Genomic DNA, 21,710 nt, shown 5'->3' on the forward strand with positions numbered 1-21,710 from the left:
CGTTTCATTTGTTTGGCCTTTTTCGCTAAAGCCTTTTTTAAGCAAAATCCAATCAAAGCAATTATTTAAATTAAGCCAATCAAGTAGAAAATTGATTCATCAATCTTATTAAAGAGTCTGGAAATGGCTAAATGTTCTATATAGCTGGGAATATTCGACGAAAGATCAAAAACAGGGAATTTGTAACATAGAACTTGAATTCGTCAGTATATTTACGGTATATTTTTTAAATAAGACGGTATATTTTATCGATAAGTCCACTGATTATAAGAGAAAATGAAGAGGAGAGTAATAATAAAAAAGGTAAAAATAAGCGTTAAATGATAATAAATCGTAAAGTACTAAGCGTAATAAGCTTTTTTGGTACGAGAGCCTAACTGTCAATTGCTTATTTTAGTGTATCTGTGTGCTGTCCTTCCTCCAACTCCTTGAACTTTGACTCTCCGATCCACGGTATCTAACCCTTGCACCTGTAGATTGTATTGTGTTTGTCTCTGTTTGGTAAAAATGAATGAAAATGTTAATGCGGTAGGTGTATTATTGAGTAACCAGACACAGAAATAAAATTTCTCTGGCCACTCGCAGAAAAAGGTCGCCGTCAAGCGCTCGTCCGTTTCCGTGGATCAGCTGGATCCTGGCCAGCCAAGATACAGTTACGCGGGACGCATGCAGGAGCTGATAGAAGGCTACAATTCCGCGGTCCAGTTGTTGGTGCCCAAGTGGCCCTGGTTCTTCTACCCCGGATATCTGACATACGCTGTCTATTGGCGCTATGCCAAATATTACAAGGGCAAGTTTCATTTAACGCCCATACCGAATCGCCTCTACGAACTGCTCATTAAAAATGAGTTGATCAAGTCGGAGCACCTGGTATTTGCCAGCCAGGATGTGTACGATAGCTATGCCGAGTCGCCAGATGTTAACTTTGTCAACCTGATTATCCGCGGCGGAAGTGGAACGGCAAAGCAGACAGCAGGCCACAATGCAACGCCTCAAACGGTCATTAAGCAAATGCTGCAAGAGGCTCCACACACTATAGTGGCGCAGATATTGCCCGTAGCCCAGTGTCAAGGTAACCGGATCTATGTCCAGGTACGTTTTGCTTGTTTACCAATAAATTTGAGTACATAATTTAAAGACCCTCACTTTCTTTGGTAGGAAAACTTCTATAGCAATGTTCTGGACCGGTTTCGCATTCGATCCAACTGCTGGATCAAACTGGAACATTTCGCCGATGAACAACCCATACCCGCCATAGCCACCAAGGCTCATGTGTATATGCTAAGCAATCCCCACGAGCTGCCTGCTGAGGTGACGGAGCTGATCCTAAGCAACTACTTTAATACGCCGCGTCTCCTGCATCGCGGCCACACCTATCGCATCGAGGTGAACGCCAAACTGGTGGGCACTGCCGCCTACGCCCATTATTATCTGATATTCGCGTATCTGCGGCACGTCCACTTTCGCTGCATTCATCTTGAGACAAAGGGCAGCGAGTTCGAGCTACAGGCGGTAGTGGCGAAGGGTCTTAGCAATCTGGTGCAAGTTCCGCATGCCCACAACTTCCTGCCACGACAAGTACTGGACAATTTTGCCATCGTTGAGAACTATCCGAGTGGGCTTCGAAAGTCGTACCAGTTGCTGAGATCATCGGTGGACGCGTTTCTGCCCAAAAAGTCGGCCTGCCTGTCTTCCAAGCACATCTTTCCGGTGTTTCTACTGCAGGGTGAGCGGGGATCTGGCAAAACGAAGCTCATAAATGCCGTCGCCCAGGAGCTCGGCATGCACTTATATGGAGCAGACTGCGCCGAGATCGTCTCGCAGGTACCTTCGCACACGGAGATGAAGCTGAAGGCGGTCTTCGCCAAGAGTCAAGTCAGTGAGCCGCTGTTGATCTGTTTCCATAATTTCGAGGTATGTACAACCGTCTCACTAAGAGGGCGAGAGAGACTAATCTAACAATATACTCTTTTACAGATATTTGGAATCGACAACGAAGGCAACGAGGACCTGAGACTGCTGTCGGCCTTCCAAGTCCAGGTTCAAGAGCTGTTCTCTCGCGATCGAAAGCATCCTGTTGTTGTAGTGGCTCTGACCAGCGACAAGCACCTTAAGCCCATGATTCAGGGCCTGTTTCTGGAGATAATCAGCATTGAGATGCCAAGCAAAGAAGAGCGATTTGAGATCCTACGGTGGATGCACGCCCGCGAGACCTTCAACGATTTGATATACAATCAGAAGGCAATCGACCGTTTGCCCCTATTCCCGAGAGAAAATCAATCACAGTTCATGTCGAGGCTGTGTCCTAGTTGGCGAGAGACTGTGGGCGTGCTGCAGGAGGTGGCGGCCAAATCACAGGGATTCCTTCTGGGTGACCTGCAATTGCTCTATGACAGCGCCGTTCGCATGAAGAGCCGACAAAGGTTGAGCAGGAGCTCCCTTGACCTATCCCACTTTTCCAAGAACTTGAGCGACATGCAGAGCTCCTTTGCCGATAGTTTGGGTGCGCCAAAGGTGCCCAAAGTCTATTGGTCGGATATTGGCGGTCTGGCCAAACTGAAGGATGAGATTCAGAGCAGCATTGGACTGCCCCTAAAGCACGTTCACCTCATGGGCAAGAACCTACGGCGCTCAGGCATTCTGCTGTACGGGCCACCTGGAACGGGCAAGACCTTGGTAGCCAAGGCCGTGGCCACTGAATGCAACCTGAGCTTCCTTTCTGTGCAGGGTCCCGAGCTGCTCAACATGTATGTGGGCCAGAGTGAACAGAATGTGCGCGAGGTCTTTTCCCGTGCTCGGTCGGCGGCCCCTTGTGTGCTCTTCCTCGATGAGCTGGACTCGTTGGCTCCGAATCGAGGTGTGGCGGGTGATTCCGGCGGTGTTATGGACCGCGTTGTTTCGCAGCTTCTGGCTGAGATGGACGGCATGAGTGATGGCGACTCCAGCAAGCCCATTTTCATACTTGCTGCCACCAATCGGCCGGACTTGATTGATCCCGCCCTGCTTCGACCCGGTCGCTTCGATAAACTCTTCTACGTGGGACCCTGCTCTACGGCCGACGACAAAGCAGCGGTGCTGCGAGCGCAAACTCAGCGCTTTGCCCTGGACTCTGGCGTCAACATGGATGAGATTGCCGAGCGCCTGAAGAGTGAAATGAGCGGCGCAGACCTATACTCCATCTGTTCGAATGCCTGGCTATCGGCTGTAAGGCGCACCATAGATCGGCACCTGAGTGGGAACCTGTCTGAGAAGGAACTCCTGCCTGAGACCGTAATCGTGGAGTCTGAAGACTTCACAAAGTCGTTCAACAAATTTGTGCCTTCGATAAGCAAAACGGATCTGGAGTACTTCAACAACCTTAAGGCATCCTACAGCGTTTAATGGCCTGCCTATAGATCGTTATCTAGGTGTAGCAATTGGTTGTTCTAGATTTTTAAATTATTTTTGAATAAAACTGTTGATAGTTCTACAAGCCAAGGGGTATTGGCTCTTTCTTCTTCATTCCATGCTCCACTTTGAACCAATTTAAAGTATATAAAAGGTACGTGATAGCATTTAACCTTGGCCTTGCTAAACGAAAGTGGACACAACACCAGTGCCTGATCATCTACTGCAACCCCCCATGTAGAGTCTGGGAAACTACGTCGTCTGATTCGGTCTTGCCTTCGTTTGTGGAGGAGAGGGTCAGGTGTCTGTTATCAGTTGTTCCCTGGCAGACAGCGCGCTTATCGCTATGTGGGTTTATGGACCCATCCGAGGGGAAGCTGTTGATGCCCGTCTTTAATCTGCGGTGGATTCAGTTTGACTCTGGGCGGTGCGTCGAGAAGTGCTAACGAAAATTGTACACCATTTCCATTCACTTGTTACGTAACTTGACTGCGGACATGGCGTTGGTGTGTGTGGAGGACTTTGAGAAGAAGGCAGCAGGGAAGCTGGAAAAAAATGCACTGGACTACTACAGAAGCGGGGCAGGGGAGCAGTTTACACTGGGGCTAAATCGTGAGGCCTTCCGAAGACTACGCCTCCGTCCCCGGTGCCTGAGAGACGTTTCCCGCCTGGACATTAGCTGTCCGATCTTTGGAGAGCAAATGAAATGGCCACTTGGCATTGCACCGACTGCAATGCAGAAAATGGCTCATTCAGATGGCGAAGTGGGCAATGCAAGAGCTGCCGGAAAAGCCGGATCCATATTTATTCTCAGCACCCTCTCGACCACATCGCTGGAGGACTTGGCCGCCGGCGCGCCCGACACCTGCAAATGGTTCCAGTTGTACATCTACAAAGACCGGTAGGCATAGATCCTTTCAAAGCCCTCATATCTGAACAGTCCTGCCTTCTCTTTTTGATTACAGCACAATTACTGAGAAACTGGTACGCCGTGCGGAGAAGGCTAACTTTAAGGCTCTTGTCCTGACCATTGATGCCCCAATCTTCGGACATCGCCGTGCCGATGTTCGCAATAACTTCAGCTTACCATCCCACTTGACTTTGGCCAATTTCCAGGGTGTGAAGGCCACCGGCGTGGCCAGTACTTCAATGGGCGCCTCTGGCATCAATGAGTACGTGTCCAGCCAGTTCGATCCCACTATAACCTGGCAGGATATCAAGTGGCTGAAGAGCATTACTCACCTGCCCATCGTCGTAAAGGGTATTTTGACTGCAGAGGACGCTGTGCTCGCCAAAGAGTTTGGCTGCGCCGGGATCATCGTGTCCAATCATGGAGCCCGCCAAATAGACACAGTCCCTGCCTCGATAGAGGCCCTTCCCGAAGTGGCGAAGGCTGTGGGCAATGACCTGCTGGTTATGCTGGATGGGGGCATCATGCAGGGTAATGATATCTTCAAAGCCCTAGCTCTGGGAGCCAAGACTGTCTTTGTCGGTCGCCCTGCCGTCTGGGGTCTAGCGTACAACGGACAGAAGGGTGTTGAGGAAATGTTGGGTGTACTCAGAAAGGACTTCGAGATCACAATGGCATTGATCGGCTGCCAAACACTGAAAGATATTAAATCGTCGATGGTGGTGCATGAGTCGCTATATTCAAAGCTTTGAGAATGGAAACCAAACCTAGAGCCTTTAATAAAAAGTCCAGAAAAAATTCGGTTTTAAATAAATCACAACTAGAAAGAATAGAAAGAAAAGTATATTTACACATTCGAAAGGTTTCAAGGACTTCGCAAATAGCTGTATACCAGTTAATTCGGTTGAGTTTTTGTTCAAATATGTATATTTTCACAACCGATAGCCGATATATATGAATCGATAAGTAATATTATCGTTGCCTAACCTATCGTTGCGCTCCCATCTCTGTGGTATAAGGAAAATTACATTAACAAACACAAATTGCATTAAAAAAATAACATGCTTGAGGGTTGGTACTGTCGATCCCTTGCCAATCAAGAGGAGGGCGCTGTTAAGGACGAGCCTCATCAGCAGGAGAGCGATGAGGAACAGCCCTCGCGGAACATTGGCCATGCGAACGCCAGGGGAGCACCAGAAAGTTCATCTTCAGCGTCTGCAGGAACGGGGAATAATGCGAGTGCCGTAGATTACAAGGATCGTTACAAGAACTTGAAGCGAAAACTGAAGTTTCTCATTTATGTAAGGGATCGGCGAGAGTTTTTCCCACGGAATATCATTATATTATATTGTTATGTGCCTGCAGGAAAACGAGTACTTTCAGGATTTGCTGCAGACGAATCAGCGGCGCTTACTAAAGGTGTCTCGAGACCGTACTTTCCTTCTTGATCGTTTGCTGCTGTACGAGCACCCCGCCAAGGACTCAAGTGACAGCGAGGCCACAGACAGCTCCGATTCGGAAACTGAACAGGCCACGCCATCCACGTCCACAGCAGCTGGAGGCTCGCAGACACCGAAGGAGACCATTCGAAAAAAGCACAAAGAAAAGGGAGCATCCGTTGCAACTGCAACTCCGCCTCACCTGCCAACGGTTGGTGCCACGCGTGGTCGCAGACGCAAAGTTTTGACTGGAGCGCTGTCCTCAAACCACGGACATCAGGCAGCCGGGAAACGGCAGCTGACGGCCACAGTACCTCCGTCTCAACAGCCGCTACTTTCAGCTGTCTCCCTAAGCACAGCTGAAATCACGCGTCAGTTGCAAGAGCGACGTCCGACGCCAATAGAACTTATGAGCCCAGAGTGTACTTCGGCCACTGTTCCCACAACAATGCTCAGCGATGAAAGCCCATCTAAATGGTAAATCTTGAACGATATTTAATTTGTTTCTATGAACTATTTTACTTGTATGCCTTTGCTAGCTATCCCAATGAAAGCTTGCACCATCTGATGGAGGACGACTCACATTCACAAGAGGTAGCCGCTGAAGAGTGCGTTGCAATGGAGTACACCACTTAATATAAAAATACACATAGATAGCTATTGATAATTTCTACTAGTTGTCTTCATCTTAATCAATTAAACTTATTAGTACCACATTTTCCCCTCGTATTAAAACCTGTGGCAGGTCCCGTTTTACCTGTACATTCTTTCGATTCAAGCTCTTCACCTCTACTGTGGGAAGAACTATTCCTAAATCCCTAAGGCGAGCACTGCAATCAACAGGCGCTCCACAAAGTTTCTGCTCTCCAAAATTGTATTTTCGCCGCTTCCATGTCTCTGTGGCATTCCTCAAGAGGAGATTCCACTGTTTATCGTAGGCCACCAATTCGCCTTCGACCCTGCCACCTATCTCTCGCTCCTTGCGGATTACCACCCGCACGCGGAACTTTGAATTGTTCTCTAGAGCTGGTGAGACTATGCATTTCTTCAACAGTTCCAGGGGGCCCACCGTCGTCTCCATGTATGTAAAAATATTCCGCTGATGTTTCTTGTTTACAGTGCTGACCATTGGCATTTGATGGGGCTCAAAACGACGCTGGGGCGCTTCTTCCAGCACCATCACAGTCTTGGAAGTGCAAGGCAAAGAAGACTTTTGGTCTGCTTGGCCAGGTCCCGCCGACGTTCCAGATTTCTGTCTCTTGTTCAGTTGCCATACTCCAAACTTTTTAAGAGCACTCTCGAAAGCGGCTAGGTTTTGATACAGCACTTTCGGAGGTACATCTGTTATTTTATAATTTGGCTCATAGAGCGCTCGCAGTGGGTTAAAGTGTTCGCTGCATACATCCAACTCAGGATCTGGGGCTGCTGACGCTTCACGTGTTTCCGTATGCGGCTCCATAGCTTCGTTGTCATTCATTTTTTTGGAGATTTCTTCTCTTTTTCTCTCTCCTTTTAAAAATCAAATCACAACAATTCTGCGTGCCGGCTTGATGAGCGACTACTCTTATCGATAGACCTGACAGGGATGGAATGCAAAAATGTATAGGGCCCGGAGTAGCAGACTAATAAAATAAAATGCCCGGACCTGTTTATATCAAAGAAAGGACTTAAAGGCATTTTCAAATCTGCTCAAATTCTGTATAAAATTTACTGGGTTGGAGTTAAGCATGCATTGCACACGATTTCTCCAGCCATCGACATGATCTACACAAAAGAAGCTTTCGTCATCATCCTCTCGGTATGGTCACTAACCATACAGTATATACTGTATGGTGGTATGGTATAGGGTCGGGGGTCGATCTAATCAGTTGAGCTTTAGGCGCAGAGAAATCAACAAGTGTGATAACTAAAAGAAATTACAAAGAGGATGGCATGTAAGTGAAAATTTTGGTGAGTCACCAGTTAATCTAGAAATTAGACTTGTTTCCCTGTAGACAGCAGCTCCAGCTTGGACATCAGTCCGAAGACGCTTATCGGAGTAGGCGTTGGCTTGGCAGTGGCGGGAGGAGCGAGCTATTTTCTCTACCACCGCTATTTACAATACCGAGATGCTATGCCCCAGAAGTGGAGGCGCGTGGGAACGCTGCAGCGGATCAACTTATTTCCGATCAAGTCCTGTGCTCCACTTGACTCGACACCGGGCCGAGAGTACGATTGCGACGTACTTGGTATGTCAATCGATGGAATACGCGATCGCACATTAATGCTACTCGATGAAAATAACACTATGGTGACGGCAAGAGGTTATCCCCATATGAAGTTAATAAAGCCATGGCAAGTCTCGGACAATGGGCTCATAATTACCGCACCAGAAATGCCCGAGTTGGAACTTGATTTCAAGAACTTGGAGAGTCCTGGCCAGGATTTGCGTACATCCATTTGGGGTGCCCCCGTGGATGCTAAGCTTTGTGGCGACCGGCTTAACAAGTGGTTCTCTCAGTTCATCTTGGAGAAGAACACCGGATTAAAGCTAGTGCACTATCCGTACCCAAAGCCGGTGAAGATAATTTGTGACGACTTGAAGAACATGCCGTTCATGAGGCAAGAGGATTCGGTAGGTATCAACTTAAAGTGTAGATGTAAGATCCTGCTCATTGTAATGTCTTCAATTGTATCCTCAAATTGCCTAAATTGCTCCATTGTGCTCTTCCATTTTTAAGAATTCATAAATCTATTTTCATAGCAATATGTAATAATATTCATATTTTTCTGTCAAAAATTATCCGAACAGGGAACCTTTAATGATGGGACGAGCTACATGCTCATGAATCTGTCGTCGGTCGACGACCTTAACACTCGACTAAAGAATCCAGTGCAACCGCTGCAATTTCGAGGTGGCTTCGAAATAAAATGCGACGAGCACGAGCCCTATGCGGAGGACAATTGGCAATGGGTTCGCATTGGTGATGAGGCCGTTTTTCGTCAAGTAGCTCCGCGCACACTGTGCATTGTACCGAATGTTAATGACAATACAGGAAAACGGGACGTCGAGGGCGAACCGTTGAAGACTTTGAAAAGGTTATATACTTACCTTTACCCTCTACATAGTTGCATGAAATAACTTATACTCACTCTATTTCTTTAATCAGCTATCGCACGTTCAACCATAGCTCCCCACTTCTGGGCATACATTTGGGTCTCCGGCAGCCAGGCAAAGTTAAGGCCAATGATGTTGTGTATGTTGGGGAAAAGTAAATCAATCTATAATTTGTATGTATGTGATGTTATTTAAATGAAAACTGAATTTATATAAAAACGAACTTATAACAAAAGAAATAGTTGGAATTATTCTGATTTTATGCGGAGGTGCGCCCATTGAGATTGATTTAGAGAATCATCCAGTGTGTGAGATATGGATGATCATCAAGACAGACGTGCTAATCACGAATACTTCATTATACGCGACTGTTATGTACCCGGTACTCTTCTGGATCTTCCATTACACTTATCGATAGCCCGCACAGGGATGGATGCACAATCATATTGCGGGCTTTAAATAAATAAAATAAAAGGATGTTAATTGATTTTAAAATGTAAATTACACATTTTATTTTAAAAATCCATACATTTAATAAAATGTATCCATCCTCGTACATAAAAATAATTGATTTGGATGGAGCAGGCTTTTCCAGCCTTCGACACGATCTGAACAAAAGAAGTAATCTAATCAGTTGAGCTTTTGGCTCAGAGAAAGAAACAGGTGTGATAACTAAACGAAATTTTAAGACGATGTCAAGTAAGTAAAAATAATTTGGTAGGTCGACAGTAGACCAAGAAATTATACTTGCTTCCCTGTAGACAGCAGCTCCAGCTTGGATATAAGTCCGAAGACACTCATCGGAGTGGGCGTTGGCTTGGCAGTGGTGGGAGGGGCGAGCTTTTTTCTCTACCGCCGCTATTTACAATACAGAGATGCTATGCCACAGAAGTGGAGGCGCGTGGGAACGCTGCAGCGGATCAACTTATTTCCGGTCAAATCCTGTGCTCCACTCAACTTGACACCAGACCTCGAGTACGATTGCGATGTGCTTGGATTGTCATTCGAGGGAATACGGGACCGCACGCTAATGGTGCTCGACGAAAGCAACACGATGGTGACGGCACGGGGCTATCCTCAAATGCTATGGATAAAGTCTCGGAAAGTCTCGGCCAATGGCCTCATATTCAGCGCCCCGGGAATGCCCGATTTGGAATTTGATTTCGAAAACTTGCAGAGTCCTGGCCAGGATTTGCATACATCCGTTTGGGGTGCACCGGTGGATGCTATGATTTGCGGCGACCGGTTTAACAAGTGGTTCTCTCAGTTCATCTTGAAGACGGAGACCGGACTGAAGCTGGTTCATTACCCTTACCCGAAGGCCGTGAAGATCATCAATCCCCGATTGAAGCACATGCCCTACATAAGGCAAGTGGATTCGGTGGGTACCAAACAGTGTTCGTGGGTACAGCCTGTGAGTAATATTTATCTGTACAAAATTAACCGAGCAGGGCACCTTCAACGATGCGACAAGCTATATGCTCATGAATCTGTCATCGGTGGCCGATCTAAACACTCGAATTAAGAATCCCGTAGATCCGCTACAATTTCGGGGTAACTTCGAATTGAAAGCTGATGTAGACGAGCCCTATGCGGAGGATCATTGGCAATGGGTTCGCATTGGTGAGGAGGCAGTTTTCCGTTCAGTGGCTCCTTGCACGCGTTGTATTCTACCGAATATTAATGTCAACACAGCGGAGCGGGACATCGACGGCGAACCGTTGAAGACTTTGAGAAGGTGGCCTCCGTAAACTCTACACAATCACATGAAATAACTTATAATCACTCCATTTCTTTTATCAGCTTTCGTCTGTTCAACTACAGCTCCCCAGCACTGGGCATACATTTGGGTCTCCGACAGCCAGGAAAAGTTAAAGCCAATGATGTTGTGTATGTTGAGGACAAGTAAATCAGTCTTTGAACATTTCTTCTGCTTATCGTATAATTATTCATGTGTACACTCATGTTTATTAAATAGAACATATGTAGATAATGAAAGTAACTCATGTGTTTTATATGCAAATATACATCCGATCCGGTATAGACCCATAACAATTAAACAATATCGTTGGCCGTGCACTAAACGCACGTCTGCCAGGCGAGACCGCCGCAGAACATGCTTACAATAACATATATTATAAATATTATCACTATCCCAACAACAACATAGACACGAATTTTCTTCCAAAACATCTGCCGCGCCAAGTTTCTTGATGCCTTGCGGAATGCAACCGACTGTGAATAAAGGAATGAATGCGGTTAGAGGAGATTTATTTATGTTGGAATTAACTTACGTTATTGCTCAAGTTTTCTGTTTTATTGACGAGCAGCTCCAATTTTTCGCCACGATCACGTAGACTGTCTGTAAGAAGCATACAACACGATACGGAGCATGAAGATTACTATAGTAACTATCGTCTTCAAAATGCTCACCAATATTCTTAACCATGATGTCTTTCAGTTCGTCAATCTGGCCATGGACACGAGAAATATTATCAACAGCACTCGACTGGCTAAAGTAGACCATCTGCTGGGCAAGTACTTTCGAGAACTCCGTATTCATGGCATAGGCGATTGCCGTGGCCACCTGCAGCCCATAGGTCTGAATGAATTTTTGCTTGATATCCGCCAGAAAAAAGAAAGCTCGCGATTTTTCAAACTCCTGAAAGTAGATATAATTAATTAGCAATATGTATTTAGGGCCGCCACAGTTCATTCAACCCACATTGTCGGTTATGCACATGTAAACCAGCTTGTTGTCGCATGAGTAGTGAATCAGATAGTCGCCGTGGGTGTAGGTCATCTTGTGGTTGTGCACCCCAATCCGACCAATAATGTGCTCCGTCACTTCGGCAAAGTTTCCAACGCACTCCGCAAACTTGGCTAGCACCGTGGTGCCGCGCGAGATGACGCTATACAATATCGGCATAATGTGGTATCGGCTTTTTTATTTAGGGTGCGGTTGTACGCAAGTCTCCGGTCAATTGCACTTTTTCGCTCTTGCGGATGTGCTTATCAATGGAACAGCAAAAGGCTTCTCTTCTTACTGATGACGTGCTCAGAGCTCAGACCCTGCAAGATAATGCAACACACTAAGAATAAGCGAATATGAATAAAAAAGTGCATTCATGTGTTGTAGATGCACCTATGTACATACATGCGTGTATATATTAAATAAGTCATCAATACAATTTTGTTTATCCAATTATAGATGCTCAAAGTTTCCAAGCACACATCAGATCACATTTTTATGATGTCTGCATTTTATATAGACTCCTAAATATTGCTAGCACACTTTAAAACGATTAGATCCAGAGAATTCGTCTTTTTTTTTTTAACAAAGAAAGTAGCAACAATTGCTGACGCCTCGGATGCACCTATCGATTACACTAACTATCGCTCGCTTCGATTACCTTCACAAACTACGTTGGAAAAGTTTTGGTCACACTATGTACATTTTGCCTGCTTTTAATTAAATAAATTTATTTGCCAATATTAAGTCTTTCTGGCTTAAATAAATAGAAAACACTTCTTCGTTGATTTCAAATTATAAAAATATTTTTTTTTATGTAACTCATGGAAACTGTAATTCAAGATGGCGCATTTTCTCTTCGGGTTCGGGTCTTAATGGGTCTGACAGCAGTGGGAACGAGACAACAGGATAGATGTAGGGTTGCCAAGTACGCAAACGACCAAGTCGTTTTGACTTTTTTTTAAATATTTAAGCTTTTATCAAACAGAAACAAGTTTTAAAATTTGTTGACATTTCTGAAATATTAGGTCTTGGCTTATATTGTTGTATAGACTTGAATTCGATCAATTTTTCTCATAATTTCCAGACAGTTGTTTTGTATTTTAAAGTTTTCCAACTGTGAGGATCATTTGGTGACCGATTCAAAAGTAATTCCCTTCTAAAACAGATAAAGGTTTAAACCCGATTTTCATTTCGAACAACTTCGTGCGTACTCACCACTCGGTTCGGACAACCCGAAGGCGACGCCATATTGAAATTTGTTGCTGTGAAAAAAATCATTTTCACTGTGGGAATCGGATTGTGCTTCAATGAAAAAATAATCATTTTCAATAGAAGCCAAAATTTGCAAGATCTTTTGCCCGGGACGCAATTAAAAAACACTCGATAGTGTTGCGTGTTTTTGCAAAGAACCTAATTGCCGCGCCGCTTTGTTGTTATTGCTTTGTGGTGCTGCCTGTCTGCCGCGCGGACGCTTCTGTACAGAAGTACATAATTTTGGCAATACATTTTTTTGCACGTGGGACTCCATAGCGCCGCAATATGAGCAGCACTTCAAACAGCGAGGTGCTGCTGGTGCCGGCCACGACGCCCTTGCCATCCCCACTGGCCAAACTCGATGTCGACTTCTCAGGTAAGAAAGCGATACGCCGATTCTTTGGGACTTCAATGCTAATGCTCAGACCGTGTTCGTGGCTCGTGTTTTAACAGGTTCGAACTATGAGATGCACTCGAGCCTTTCTGACGAGGAGCGTCGCTACTATCTTAAAGCGTACCCAACCGTCGATGTGATCAACCAGCGAAAAGTCCACTGCACTGTATGCAAACTGCACATGGGAACGGCTCCTGGCTCGGAGGGCACCATCAAGATGCACCCCATTCTGCGCGTGACGCACTGCGTCAAGTGCCACGATTTTTACAACAGCGGAGAGTTCTCCAAGGGCGAGGATGGCTCGGAGCTCTACTGCCGCTGGTGTGGCCAGGGCGGCGAGGTCTATTGCTGCTCCACATGTCCGTATGTTTTCTGCAAGTCTTGCATAGTCAAGAATCTGTCGCGCGACATCATTATGGACATTGAACAGAACGAGAACTGGAACTGCTTCAACTGCACACCCAAGATCCTATGGCCTCTGCGCGCCCAGCACTGGGCTCTAGTCAACTACATCCAAACACAAAAGCGGTGGGTACTGTGGCCATGGATTTTTCCTCCCATCAAATAGTGACGTTTCAATACCTTTTATATTCGCAGCGGCCTGCAGAGTCTGCAACTGCCCGAAGTGGAGGCGCGCCGCCAGATGATGAAGGACAACAGTACGTGCTGCCGTCTTGCCAAGGCGAAGGCAAACAGCCTTTCCGATTCCGCGGAGAGCCTTGAATCAATTGCTTCGAAGCGAAGCCACACCAGTTCCGTGAGCTCTGCTAAAAAGGGCCCGGCGCCAAAGCAGCAAGGTCCACCTACTAAGCGACCCAAGACGTCAAACGACGAAGTCGTCTGCACTCCCGATTTGCTGAGCATGCTGGAGCCCGACTGTCAGATCTCAATGAGCCCAAAGGCGTCAACTCGTCTCCCGGCCCCACCGGCTAATATAACAACCACCACGCCACGGATTGTTACCGTACAGCAAAACTATACAGGACCCAGTCCCAGTCCCAGCAACAATGGTACATCTTCTCCTCGGACCAGCCTGCCGCCCCCGCTGGTGCTGAGTGGCTCGGGCGTTCGGTACCGCCAAAATTCACCAACCAGTGTTGTGCGTCGAACCGTGGTTCCCAATAGCGTTCGGAGCACTGGGCCCGTCTTCCACACCATTAACGGATTCCGCGTCGATCTGAATAGCGCCGCCCAGCAGGACTCGTACCGCCTGCCCAATGGACGGCTCATCCAGGTCAAGCGCCAGATGCCACCCGGCAGTCAGCCTGCAACCGCTTTGACGCCCCCCACTCCGATGTCTGTGGGTCCGATGGGTCAGGTCCTAATTCGACCGCGTTCTCTTGCAACCGCTCCGACGAACATTCGCCAAGTGCCCAGTACAAACCCTAGCCCAGCCAGCACACCGTCAGCCATGGCATCTAACATGGGCAGCAATATGGGAATCTACAATCCGCAGATCAACCAACAGCAGCGATCTCCGCAAGTTGTGCGCCTTGGAAATGTTAGTCAGACAAGTGCAAGTGCCAGTGCCAGTGGCGGGTCTTTACCGGCACAGTCGAACGCTAATGGCGGAGCAGGGACAATGATATCTACGGTGCAACCGAACAAGGGCCATGCCTTGATGCGCCATGTGTTCCCCAATAGCGCCATTGGACAGGCGCGTGCTCAGCTGCAGGAGCAGATATTCAATGCCATGGACATATGCACTCATCTTACTGGGAAAGTGGTCTCTCTGACCCATTCGAATGCCTATAATCAGGCGCGCAGCTATATGGATCTAAAGGAGCTGTACATTCATATGTCCTATTTGATGACCTATGCCATCGGGCGCTTCAAACATCTGCAGGAGAAGTGCCTGGTCGATATGCGCGAAATGGGCTTCAAGAACGATGCCAACAGCCTGGAGAACGGCCAATTGGCTGCCGGTAAGTCTCTACCAAGTAATTTCTCAGATTTAAGCCACCGTTCGGTAGACACCTGGCTCCAAATATTCATATAATGTAAGAAAATGGGGGACGAGAGTATCTCTATAATTGTCTTTGGAGAATATTTTCGACACATGGACGGGCGTTGTCAGTTGTTCATTGTTCGTTCGTTCGTGTTTGTGCGCGAGTGTTTATTTCTGTCCCTGCTCTTGCTGAATGGCAATGGGAGGATAGAGAGAGGAGGCACGGCTGCATGTATGTAAGTATCCTGTGATCCACTGATTGTCTGTTTAGGGAAAACTGCAAGTTCCATTTCCTTGGCTGCGATAGCGATTGGTTTTAGCTTGGTCCATGTGTTTGCAAAATACTATCCAAAGAGGCAATGGAATAGAACCCAGAAGCAGTTTTTCCCTAAACGTTAATCTCTCGCTATCACTTTTTGTGTGCTTCCAGCCGTCGACTATGTCTGCTTTGGCCAAATCGACGATGTGGATCTCTTCAACACAGGTTGCAACAGCTTCCACAACCAAGTGTATGAATACCGCAAGAGTCTACATGCGAATCTCAAGGAGGGAGAAGACTGCGAGCCATTGCCGCCTCTAATGCCGCTGGGAGTACGAGCCGAGGGCGATCCCATTGACGACGAAGACCCAGAAAAGGAGAACGAGAATGCAAGTGCATTCGAGTCGGTGCCCAAAAAAGATAATGACAACGATGGGGCCGATGCCGATAGCTACGAGTTTGATGATGAGCCTGACGACTTGGATGATGATTTGGACGATGACAATGATGACCTGGACAGCGAGGACCTCGCCGAACTGGGCACTGAGGAGAGCATGAACCGCAACGAACAGGCTCATGCCTACGATCGCAAGCTGACAAGACTGCTGCGCGAGTATCCGTCGATCTGGTGCACTCATCACCCGGACTACGGAAAAATGGAGGTCACACGCAAGCAGTGGCGCGTCATAGCCAGCCACTTTCCGCGCGGCGACGACATTAAGCTTCGCTGGAAGAACGTGCGCAAACGCTATGTGCGCATCGAGCGCCGCAACCGTCAGGGGAAGCGCTTCAAAGGCTACTTTGACAAGGCCACCAACTATCTGGCCAACAGGGACCTGCCACGAAGCCAGTGGCTGGAGGTGGACTGTGGCGAAGACGATGGGGATGGCTTTGAGCGCAAGCAACTGGACGTCATTGAAAACACTATGGACAAGGATCACGGAACAAGGCAGACGAAGCAGGCGGATGTGCGGAAGCCGGTGAGGGCGAGACAAGTGCCCGTGCGGGATATTGACATGCGTATCATTAACTTTGCCAAGAGCCATCCCGTACTGTGGCGCAAGTCGGCTGATCCCGAGTTCAATAGCATTGACGAGCAGACGCGGAAGTCGCTGTGGCTAAATTTTTGTAAATCGGCAACCAGTAAGTAGTCCTCTAGGAGGACATCGTTGATTAGTTCCCGTTTAAGCAATTTTTTTCCCCTTTTCCAGACTATCCATGCGATTACCTGGTAGGGCGCTGGCAGCAGATGTACGAAATGTTCAAGACCTTCCGCCTCAGGACCATCAAGGACGAAAGATTGCATGCCAACCTACAGCTAAAGTATTCAAAATATTTGGCCAGCTTGTTCTTTCTCTATAAAATTGATGAGCAGGACTTGCGCGATGAGTTTGAGCCGCAGCAGGATTGTGTACAGAATGGGAATAAGTCCGACAGCAAACTAAAGGACATGGCCGACGACAATCAGTTTGCTCAGCAACTGGTGCTGGCCATGCGCGCCTACCCCACTCTGTGGAATCCACGTCACGCGGACTACAATGATGTGACTGCACGGGAGCGCCTCTGGCCAGAGGTGGCCCGGCGCCTTCCACGCTTCAAGCGAGATGCTCAGACGTGCAAGCAGCGCTGGCAAATGGCCAAATTTGCCTATGAATGCTACTGCCGCGAACTGAATCGACAGCCGCATCCCAATGAAAAGACTCTTCAAAAACTGCGCTTAAACTTCCCTCTAGAGGAGATGCGTTTCCTCAACATTTAATTCCAATTTCATTCCAGCCAATCTAAACATAGTTTATGTATAACCAACCGAAACCAAGATCGAATAAAAAATTTCCAACCTCTGTTTAAATACGACCCTCAATGAGTTCTTAGCTTACAAAAAACTGATCAAGTATCATTTCTATGTATTTTGCTAATTTTGATTGTCTCTTGCAGATAAACAAGCCAGCGATGACGAGGATAACGAGATCGAGATTGTGGAGCCCAAGACGGATACCATTACCATTGATTCGGACAACGAAGACGACGGGTGCTCGGACTCGAACAGCAAGAAGATCATAAAGATAACTTCTGTTGCGTCTCAGGCTCCGAAAACGGAAGCACTGAAGAATCAAGTCGCGGAATTGCCGCCGAGTGAGGCCGATATGGCTGCCTTTAGTTCAACCATCTTGGCCAGTCTTCTCGAAGTGGACATCACCGAGGGCACTGCCGAGCCCAAGTCCGTTTCACCAGGACACAAAAAGCAGCCTCGCAAAAAGACAACGAACAAGCCGAATCCAGCATTGCTTCAATTAGAGCGCCAGCGCATGGAGGAGATCAAGCACACCGATGCCAAGTTGAAAATGAAAGTCAGGGTCGTGTTGCGACGAGCCGAGGAAGAGTTTGAGGTGGCGCGTAAATGGGCTAAGAACCGCGATAAGCAGAATAAGATTGGGAGTAAAGCTCATCAGACAAAGACCGATGCTCAAAAAACGCCAGCCGACGGACCCAATGAGATTCCTATCCAAGAAGAAAAAGAACCGCAACTCTGCAGCACAGGGCAGTCCAGCCCGAATAAACAAGAAGCAGACAAAGAAACGGAAAAGGCGGAGAATGACAAATCAGAGGTCCCGAGGGAAAAGATTGCAGATGATGATCACCAAAAGTTAGGAGTAGCAGGAGATAAGCAGCAAAAGGAAGCTCAAGCCGAGCCTGAAACGGAAGCTCAAACCGAGCCTGAAGCTGGAGCAGCAGCTGTTGATCAGGTGGACGAAAAGGAATTCTTAAGTATAAACCCAGTTGTACGTGAAGACTTGGAAATCCTAGAGCCCGAAGCCGAAGTTCTGAAGGAGAAAGGTTCGGATAAAGAAAAATCTAAGTTTAATGAAGCAATGGACACTTCCACTGAAAGCTTCGCTGCTAAGCCGTTGGAAAGAATGGACATAGACATCCCCAGTGAAAAAACTGATGCAGTAGATGAAGCAAAAGATGTGGATGGTATGGGACTAAAAGACCTTTGCAATCCCAGTCCCATAGTATCTACAGCGGAAGCGGATAGAAATCTTGAAATTGTAGCTCCCGAAACTGACACAGAAACTTCGGTGATGACACCGCGTGAACCCATCCCAAAAGAAAATCAAATCGGGGAGGTCTGCAAGTCGCCACGTGAATCTGAACCACTGACTGAGAACGGAACGACTCCTTCTAAATCCACTGTTACATTGACGGTTGACAACGCCGAAGCATGTTTGGCAGGCTTACACGAAAATGTCGATTCGAAAGTCACGACTTCGGAGGAGTCTACTTCAGATGCGACTACCACCCGGCAACTCCTCGGCTAGTTTGTGGTGATCATTCGAGGTCCCGACGACAACTTTGCGTAAGACCTCGACACCCTGTATTTCAATATCACATTGGTCGTTTATGCATATGTATATAGATCCAATGAGATACAAGAAAACAGCCAATCATTTGTTTAGTAACTTTAATTTTGGTTTAAATTGAATTTAACTTGTTTTACGAATTTTATTTGGCAATTAACATACATAATCACATATTTCTAAATTTTTGTTCATATTTTTTGATTTATGATTCACAACTGTACAAACTGAATGAATTAATTATAATGTTATTGTAGAAATAACCAGAAAATGTCTTTATTTAAAGTGCTATTGGTAGCATATATAGATCTAATATTTGCATACCAGAATCGGTATAATGTTTGGGATTACCTTTCCATTCTGTACACAAATGTTCATGATAGGATAGTGTTTTGTATTGCATTTAATCATTCATTGTTATATTCCCGAAATGCTCACGCAGTTCGGCATCGATCTAAAGATGGTCTGAAATGGTACGAGTATCTGGGACTGCTCCATTTATAAAATTTATGAGTAAATTTTGCAATCAGAAACTGATCAAGAAAGCAAGCCAGTAGAAAATATTTAGTACTTAGGATATTAATTGATATTGATGAAATATATTTTAAAGTTCTAAGCTATTATATTAATAAAACTAAATACTTAAACATCTAGTGTAGTCTACATTTGTTTTATTTGATTCAACAAATCGGAAGCTTAGAACGGAGGAGTACATTTACATGTATGTATTTATGTGATATACCTTATATGCAATACATTTAAAGTTGATATGGACTAATGGAGCTTCTGCACAGTCAAATTACATTCGATTAGATCAATTAGATCTGACAGAAGAATATTACATCGGATGCGAATAGCAAAAACTCAATAAACGTTGCGATCTTCAATGTAACGGGGTAGAAAATAATACAAGCACTATATCTATGAGTTGATTGGTTGGTTGGGGTTAATATATCACTTTTCTTATATGTGGACATGTCAGATGTGCTAGAGTATTCTGTTAATTATAATTTCAGGAACATAAAGTGGGTTCTTGTGAGTAATAACAAATTGTGCGGCGTGTATAAATAATAATGAAGTATTTCTGGGTCTTTAAAAAGTAGGGGCAAGAAGAACATCTAATGTCATTCAAGCCTGTCTTGGGCGCTTCTATTACTAACAATTTGGGCGTTTGTGCAATCGCATGTGGTTGAAGTAACGACCTGGCGGCGGGCACCTAATCTTGTAGTCGGACACATAGTTCCATGCCTCCACCATGGTGTCGTCCTTTACCTGATGCTGCGTAATGCTGCCCTTGAAGGCGCACAGATGCTTTGAGTGGGCAAAGCTGAAGAGCGGGTGATGATGTCGCGTAATATGGGCACGCTGGGCGCACAGTCCGGTAATGTACACGTCCTCCAAGTACACAAGCGTCGTGTTCAGGGAGGCCTCGTACAGTCGCTGCACCACATCAATAGAGAGAAGGTAGCCGGCTCCAGACAAATACTTTGGATAGGACTCCGGCGGATACATATAGGAGGGCATGTACCACTTGCTGCTAACATCGTTCACGGGCACCACGTTGCAGAACTGGTGTCCGTACATCACCCCGCTCGTGTCGTTCAATCGATTCTGCGGCGACTTCACAAGGAATGTGTAACGATCGTGATAGTCCAGAGTATCATTGTACAGCGGAACGGAGCCGCCGAACAGAAAGTGCAGCAGATTGGGGACATTTACAAAGGTGTCGTCGTCGCACTTGAGGAAGTACGCGGTACTATTGGCACAACTTCGGCTTATGTGCTTCAAGGCCATTACCGACTTGAGTGTTAGATTGTTGTAGCTATCTACAAAGCTCTCCTGAATAATGTCGTTGTACTGCTCCGCCTCGCTGTGAACTCGAGATAACGTTTCGTTACCCACAAGGGATTCGTACTTGCTGCGACCCACAATAAACACAATTCGTACGGAGGCAGACAATGAATCACCTTCACCGCTAAGGTACTCAGCATAATGTTTCAGGCGCGCCGTCATCGGTGGCAAGTAGTTTCCCTTGAGGTGACCATGTAACTTCACAAAGGCTCCGTAGTTAAACTCCGAAGTGTTTCCCCAGGTCTCGCGTATTGTCTGTCGTTGGTTGAAGTTGCCTAAGCTAGTGCAAACGGCGATTATCAGGAAGGTTTTGTTCCGACAAAATTCCCGCGGCACAATCAGCGCTGTCTCCTGCACAGGGTCTATGTAATCGCCTATGCTCCGGGAGGTCTCCAGTGTCCAGTCCGGTAAACCCACTGACAACGGAATATGAAACGAAAAGAAGATCAATACAATAGAGCTCAGCATCCTGAGCGGCTTCTCTTACCTCGACGCTTATGCCCATCCATGTACATCAATGGCAGGTAGACAAGGAGCAGAAGAAAAATAAATAATGCCATAAGGGTGTAGCATCCAAACCGACGCAAAATTCTTGGCAGAGGCAAGCGCGTTCGCCGCTGCAGCTTCATGGTTCCCCGCAGCTTGATCCTGGGCTGCCTTGCAGCTGTCTCTTCATCGGAGACAGATGCCGTCGACCCAGAGCTGACGGACGAGTCCGCCAGCAGAGCACACTGCTCCTCATCCCCAGTGCCTGCGTTGTTCATTTGATCTTTATGTTCTGCAATCTCACTGTGGTCGGCGTTCGTTTTGTTTGCATTTCAGGTATTGCCGCGCATCTTTTCAATGCCAATTGATAATCCAAGCAGCAGCAGCAGTGTGATTGCACTGATTATAACAAATGAACAGAAGTGGAATTTTTGAATTAATTATTTGCGGCTCACAGACAACAGCAACAATCACATCACCCTTAAAAACTGATAGAAGCTGCTATCCAGCTGATTACGTCCCTCGTGACTATCGATACACGTAAAATGTAAAGCATACACACGCTACCTAC

At 46.5% G+C, this 21,710-nt stretch overlaps 9 protein-coding genes across 12 annotated transcripts; 6 read left to right on the forward strand and 3 right to left on the reverse strand.

Annotated features, from left to right (window-relative positions):
- Nucleotides 1–217: 217 nt before the first annotated feature.
- Nucleotides 218–3,477, forward strand: Pex6 (peroxin 6). 2 transcript variants are annotated; one of them, XM_002138655.3, is made up of 5 exons: nt 218–303; nt 398–528; nt 586–1,092; nt 1,159–1,914; nt 1,978–3,477. In XM_002138655.3, exons 2-5 carry the CDS (start codon nt 508–510, stop codon nt 3,379–3,381), a joined length of 2,688 nt encoding a protein of 895 aa, XP_002138691.2. In that variant the 5' UTR covers nt 218–303; nt 398–507; the 3' UTR covers nt 3,382–3,477. The 2 variants fall into 2 exon arrangements, with proteins under 2 accessions (XP_002138691.2, XP_033234100.1); XM_033378209.1 differs by lacking the exon at nt 398–528 and having other exon boundaries at nt 246–303.
- Nucleotides 3,478–3,781: 304 nt separating this feature from the next.
- Hao (Hydroxyacid oxidase) lies at nt 3,782–5,129 on the forward strand. Its single transcript, XM_001361338.4, has 2 exons — nt 3,782–4,288; nt 4,353–5,129. The coding sequence occupies exons 1-2, from the start codon at nt 3,885–3,887 to the stop codon at nt 5,047–5,049; spliced, it is 1,101 nt and encodes a 366-aa protein (XP_001361375.2). The 5' UTR covers nt 3,782–3,884; the 3' UTR covers nt 5,050–5,129.
- A 135-nt stretch (nt 5,130–5,264) lies between these two features.
- Nucleotides 5,265–6,452, forward strand: LOC6898687 (uncharacterized). Its single transcript, XM_002138656.3, has 3 exons — nt 5,265–5,598; nt 5,663–6,213; nt 6,276–6,452. Exons 1-3 carry the CDS (start codon nt 5,359–5,361, stop codon nt 6,370–6,372), a joined length of 888 nt encoding a protein of 295 aa, XP_002138692.2. The 5' UTR covers nt 5,265–5,358; the 3' UTR covers nt 6,373–6,452.
- On the reverse strand, nt 6,215–7,303 carry Lsm11 (U6 snRNA-associated Sm-like protein LSm11). The gene has a single exon (XM_001361339.4). The coding sequence runs from the start codon at nt 7,211–7,213 to the stop codon at nt 6,425–6,427; it is 789 nt and encodes a 262-aa protein (XP_001361376.2). The 5' UTR covers nt 7,214–7,303; the 3' UTR covers nt 6,215–6,424.
- Nucleotides 7,304–7,378: 75 nt separating this feature from the next.
- LOC6898688 (mitochondrial amidoxime-reducing component 1-like) lies at nt 7,379–9,013 on the forward strand. The gene is made up of 4 exons (XM_002138657.3): nt 7,379–7,670; nt 7,731–8,350; nt 8,528–8,814; nt 8,886–9,013. Exons 1-4 carry the CDS (start codon nt 7,664–7,666, stop codon nt 8,989–8,991), a joined length of 1,020 nt encoding a protein of 339 aa, XP_002138693.1. The 5' UTR covers nt 7,379–7,663; the 3' UTR covers nt 8,992–9,013.
- Nucleotides 9,014–9,387: 374 nt separating this feature from the next.
- Nucleotides 9,388–10,835, forward strand: LOC4804889 (mitochondrial amidoxime-reducing component 1-like). The gene is made up of 4 exons (XM_001361340.4): nt 9,388–9,532; nt 9,595–10,214; nt 10,285–10,571; nt 10,637–10,835. Exons 1-4 carry the CDS (start codon nt 9,526–9,528, stop codon nt 10,740–10,742), a joined length of 1,020 nt encoding a protein of 339 aa, XP_001361377.2. The 5' UTR covers nt 9,388–9,525; the 3' UTR covers nt 10,743–10,835.
- Vamp7 (Vesicle-associated membrane protein 7) lies at nt 10,768–12,240 on the reverse strand. Of its 2 annotated transcripts, none has more exons than XM_001361341.5 (5): nt 11,991–12,240; nt 11,559–11,905; nt 11,267–11,495; nt 11,128–11,195; nt 10,768–11,068 (listed from the first exon to the last, which is right to left on the reverse strand). In XM_001361341.5, the coding sequence occupies exons 2-5, from the start codon at nt 11,760–11,762 to the stop codon at nt 10,913–10,915; spliced, it is 657 nt and encodes a 218-aa protein (XP_001361378.2). In that variant the 5' UTR covers nt 11,763–11,905; nt 11,991–12,240; the 3' UTR covers nt 10,768–10,912. The 2 variants fall into 2 exon arrangements, with proteins under 2 accessions (XP_001361378.2, XP_033234101.1); XM_033378210.1 differs by having other exon boundaries at nt 11,559–11,925.
- Nucleotides 12,241–12,639: 399 nt separating this feature from the next.
- Nucleotides 12,640–19,451, forward strand: ADD1 (ADD domain-containing protein 1). Of its 2 annotated transcripts, XM_001361342.4 has the most exons (5): nt 12,640–13,218; nt 13,296–13,764; nt 13,834–15,161; nt 15,615–16,586; nt 16,655–17,297. In XM_001361342.4, exons 1-5 carry the CDS (start codon nt 13,128–13,130, stop codon nt 17,200–17,202), a joined length of 3,408 nt encoding a protein of 1,135 aa, XP_001361379.2. In that variant the 5' UTR covers nt 12,640–13,127; the 3' UTR covers nt 17,203–17,297. The 2 variants fall into 2 exon arrangements, with proteins under 2 accessions (XP_001361379.2, XP_004444335.2); XM_004444278.3 differs by lacking the exons at nt 15,615–16,586; nt 16,655–17,297 and adding an exon at nt 17,379–19,451 and having other exon boundaries at nt 12,657–13,218.
- GalT1 (beta1,3-galactosyltransferase 1) lies at nt 18,928–21,644 on the reverse strand. The gene is made up of 2 exons (XM_001361343.3): nt 21,141–21,644; nt 18,928–21,069 (listed from the first exon to the last, which is right to left on the reverse strand). Exons 1-2 carry the CDS (start codon nt 21,415–21,417, stop codon nt 19,958–19,960), a joined length of 1,389 nt encoding a protein of 462 aa, XP_001361380.2. The 5' UTR covers nt 21,418–21,644; the 3' UTR covers nt 18,928–19,957.
- Between the last annotated feature and the right edge of the window lie 66 nt (nt 21,645–21,710).

The sequence above is a fragment of the Drosophila pseudoobscura genome, chromosome 3, assembly GCF_009870125.1.
Source record: "Drosophila pseudoobscura strain MV-25-SWS-2005 chromosome 3, UCI_Dpse_MV25, whole genome shotgun sequence".
Classification (NCBI taxonomy): Eukaryota; Metazoa; Arthropoda; class Insecta; order Diptera; family Drosophilidae; genus Drosophila; species Drosophila pseudoobscura.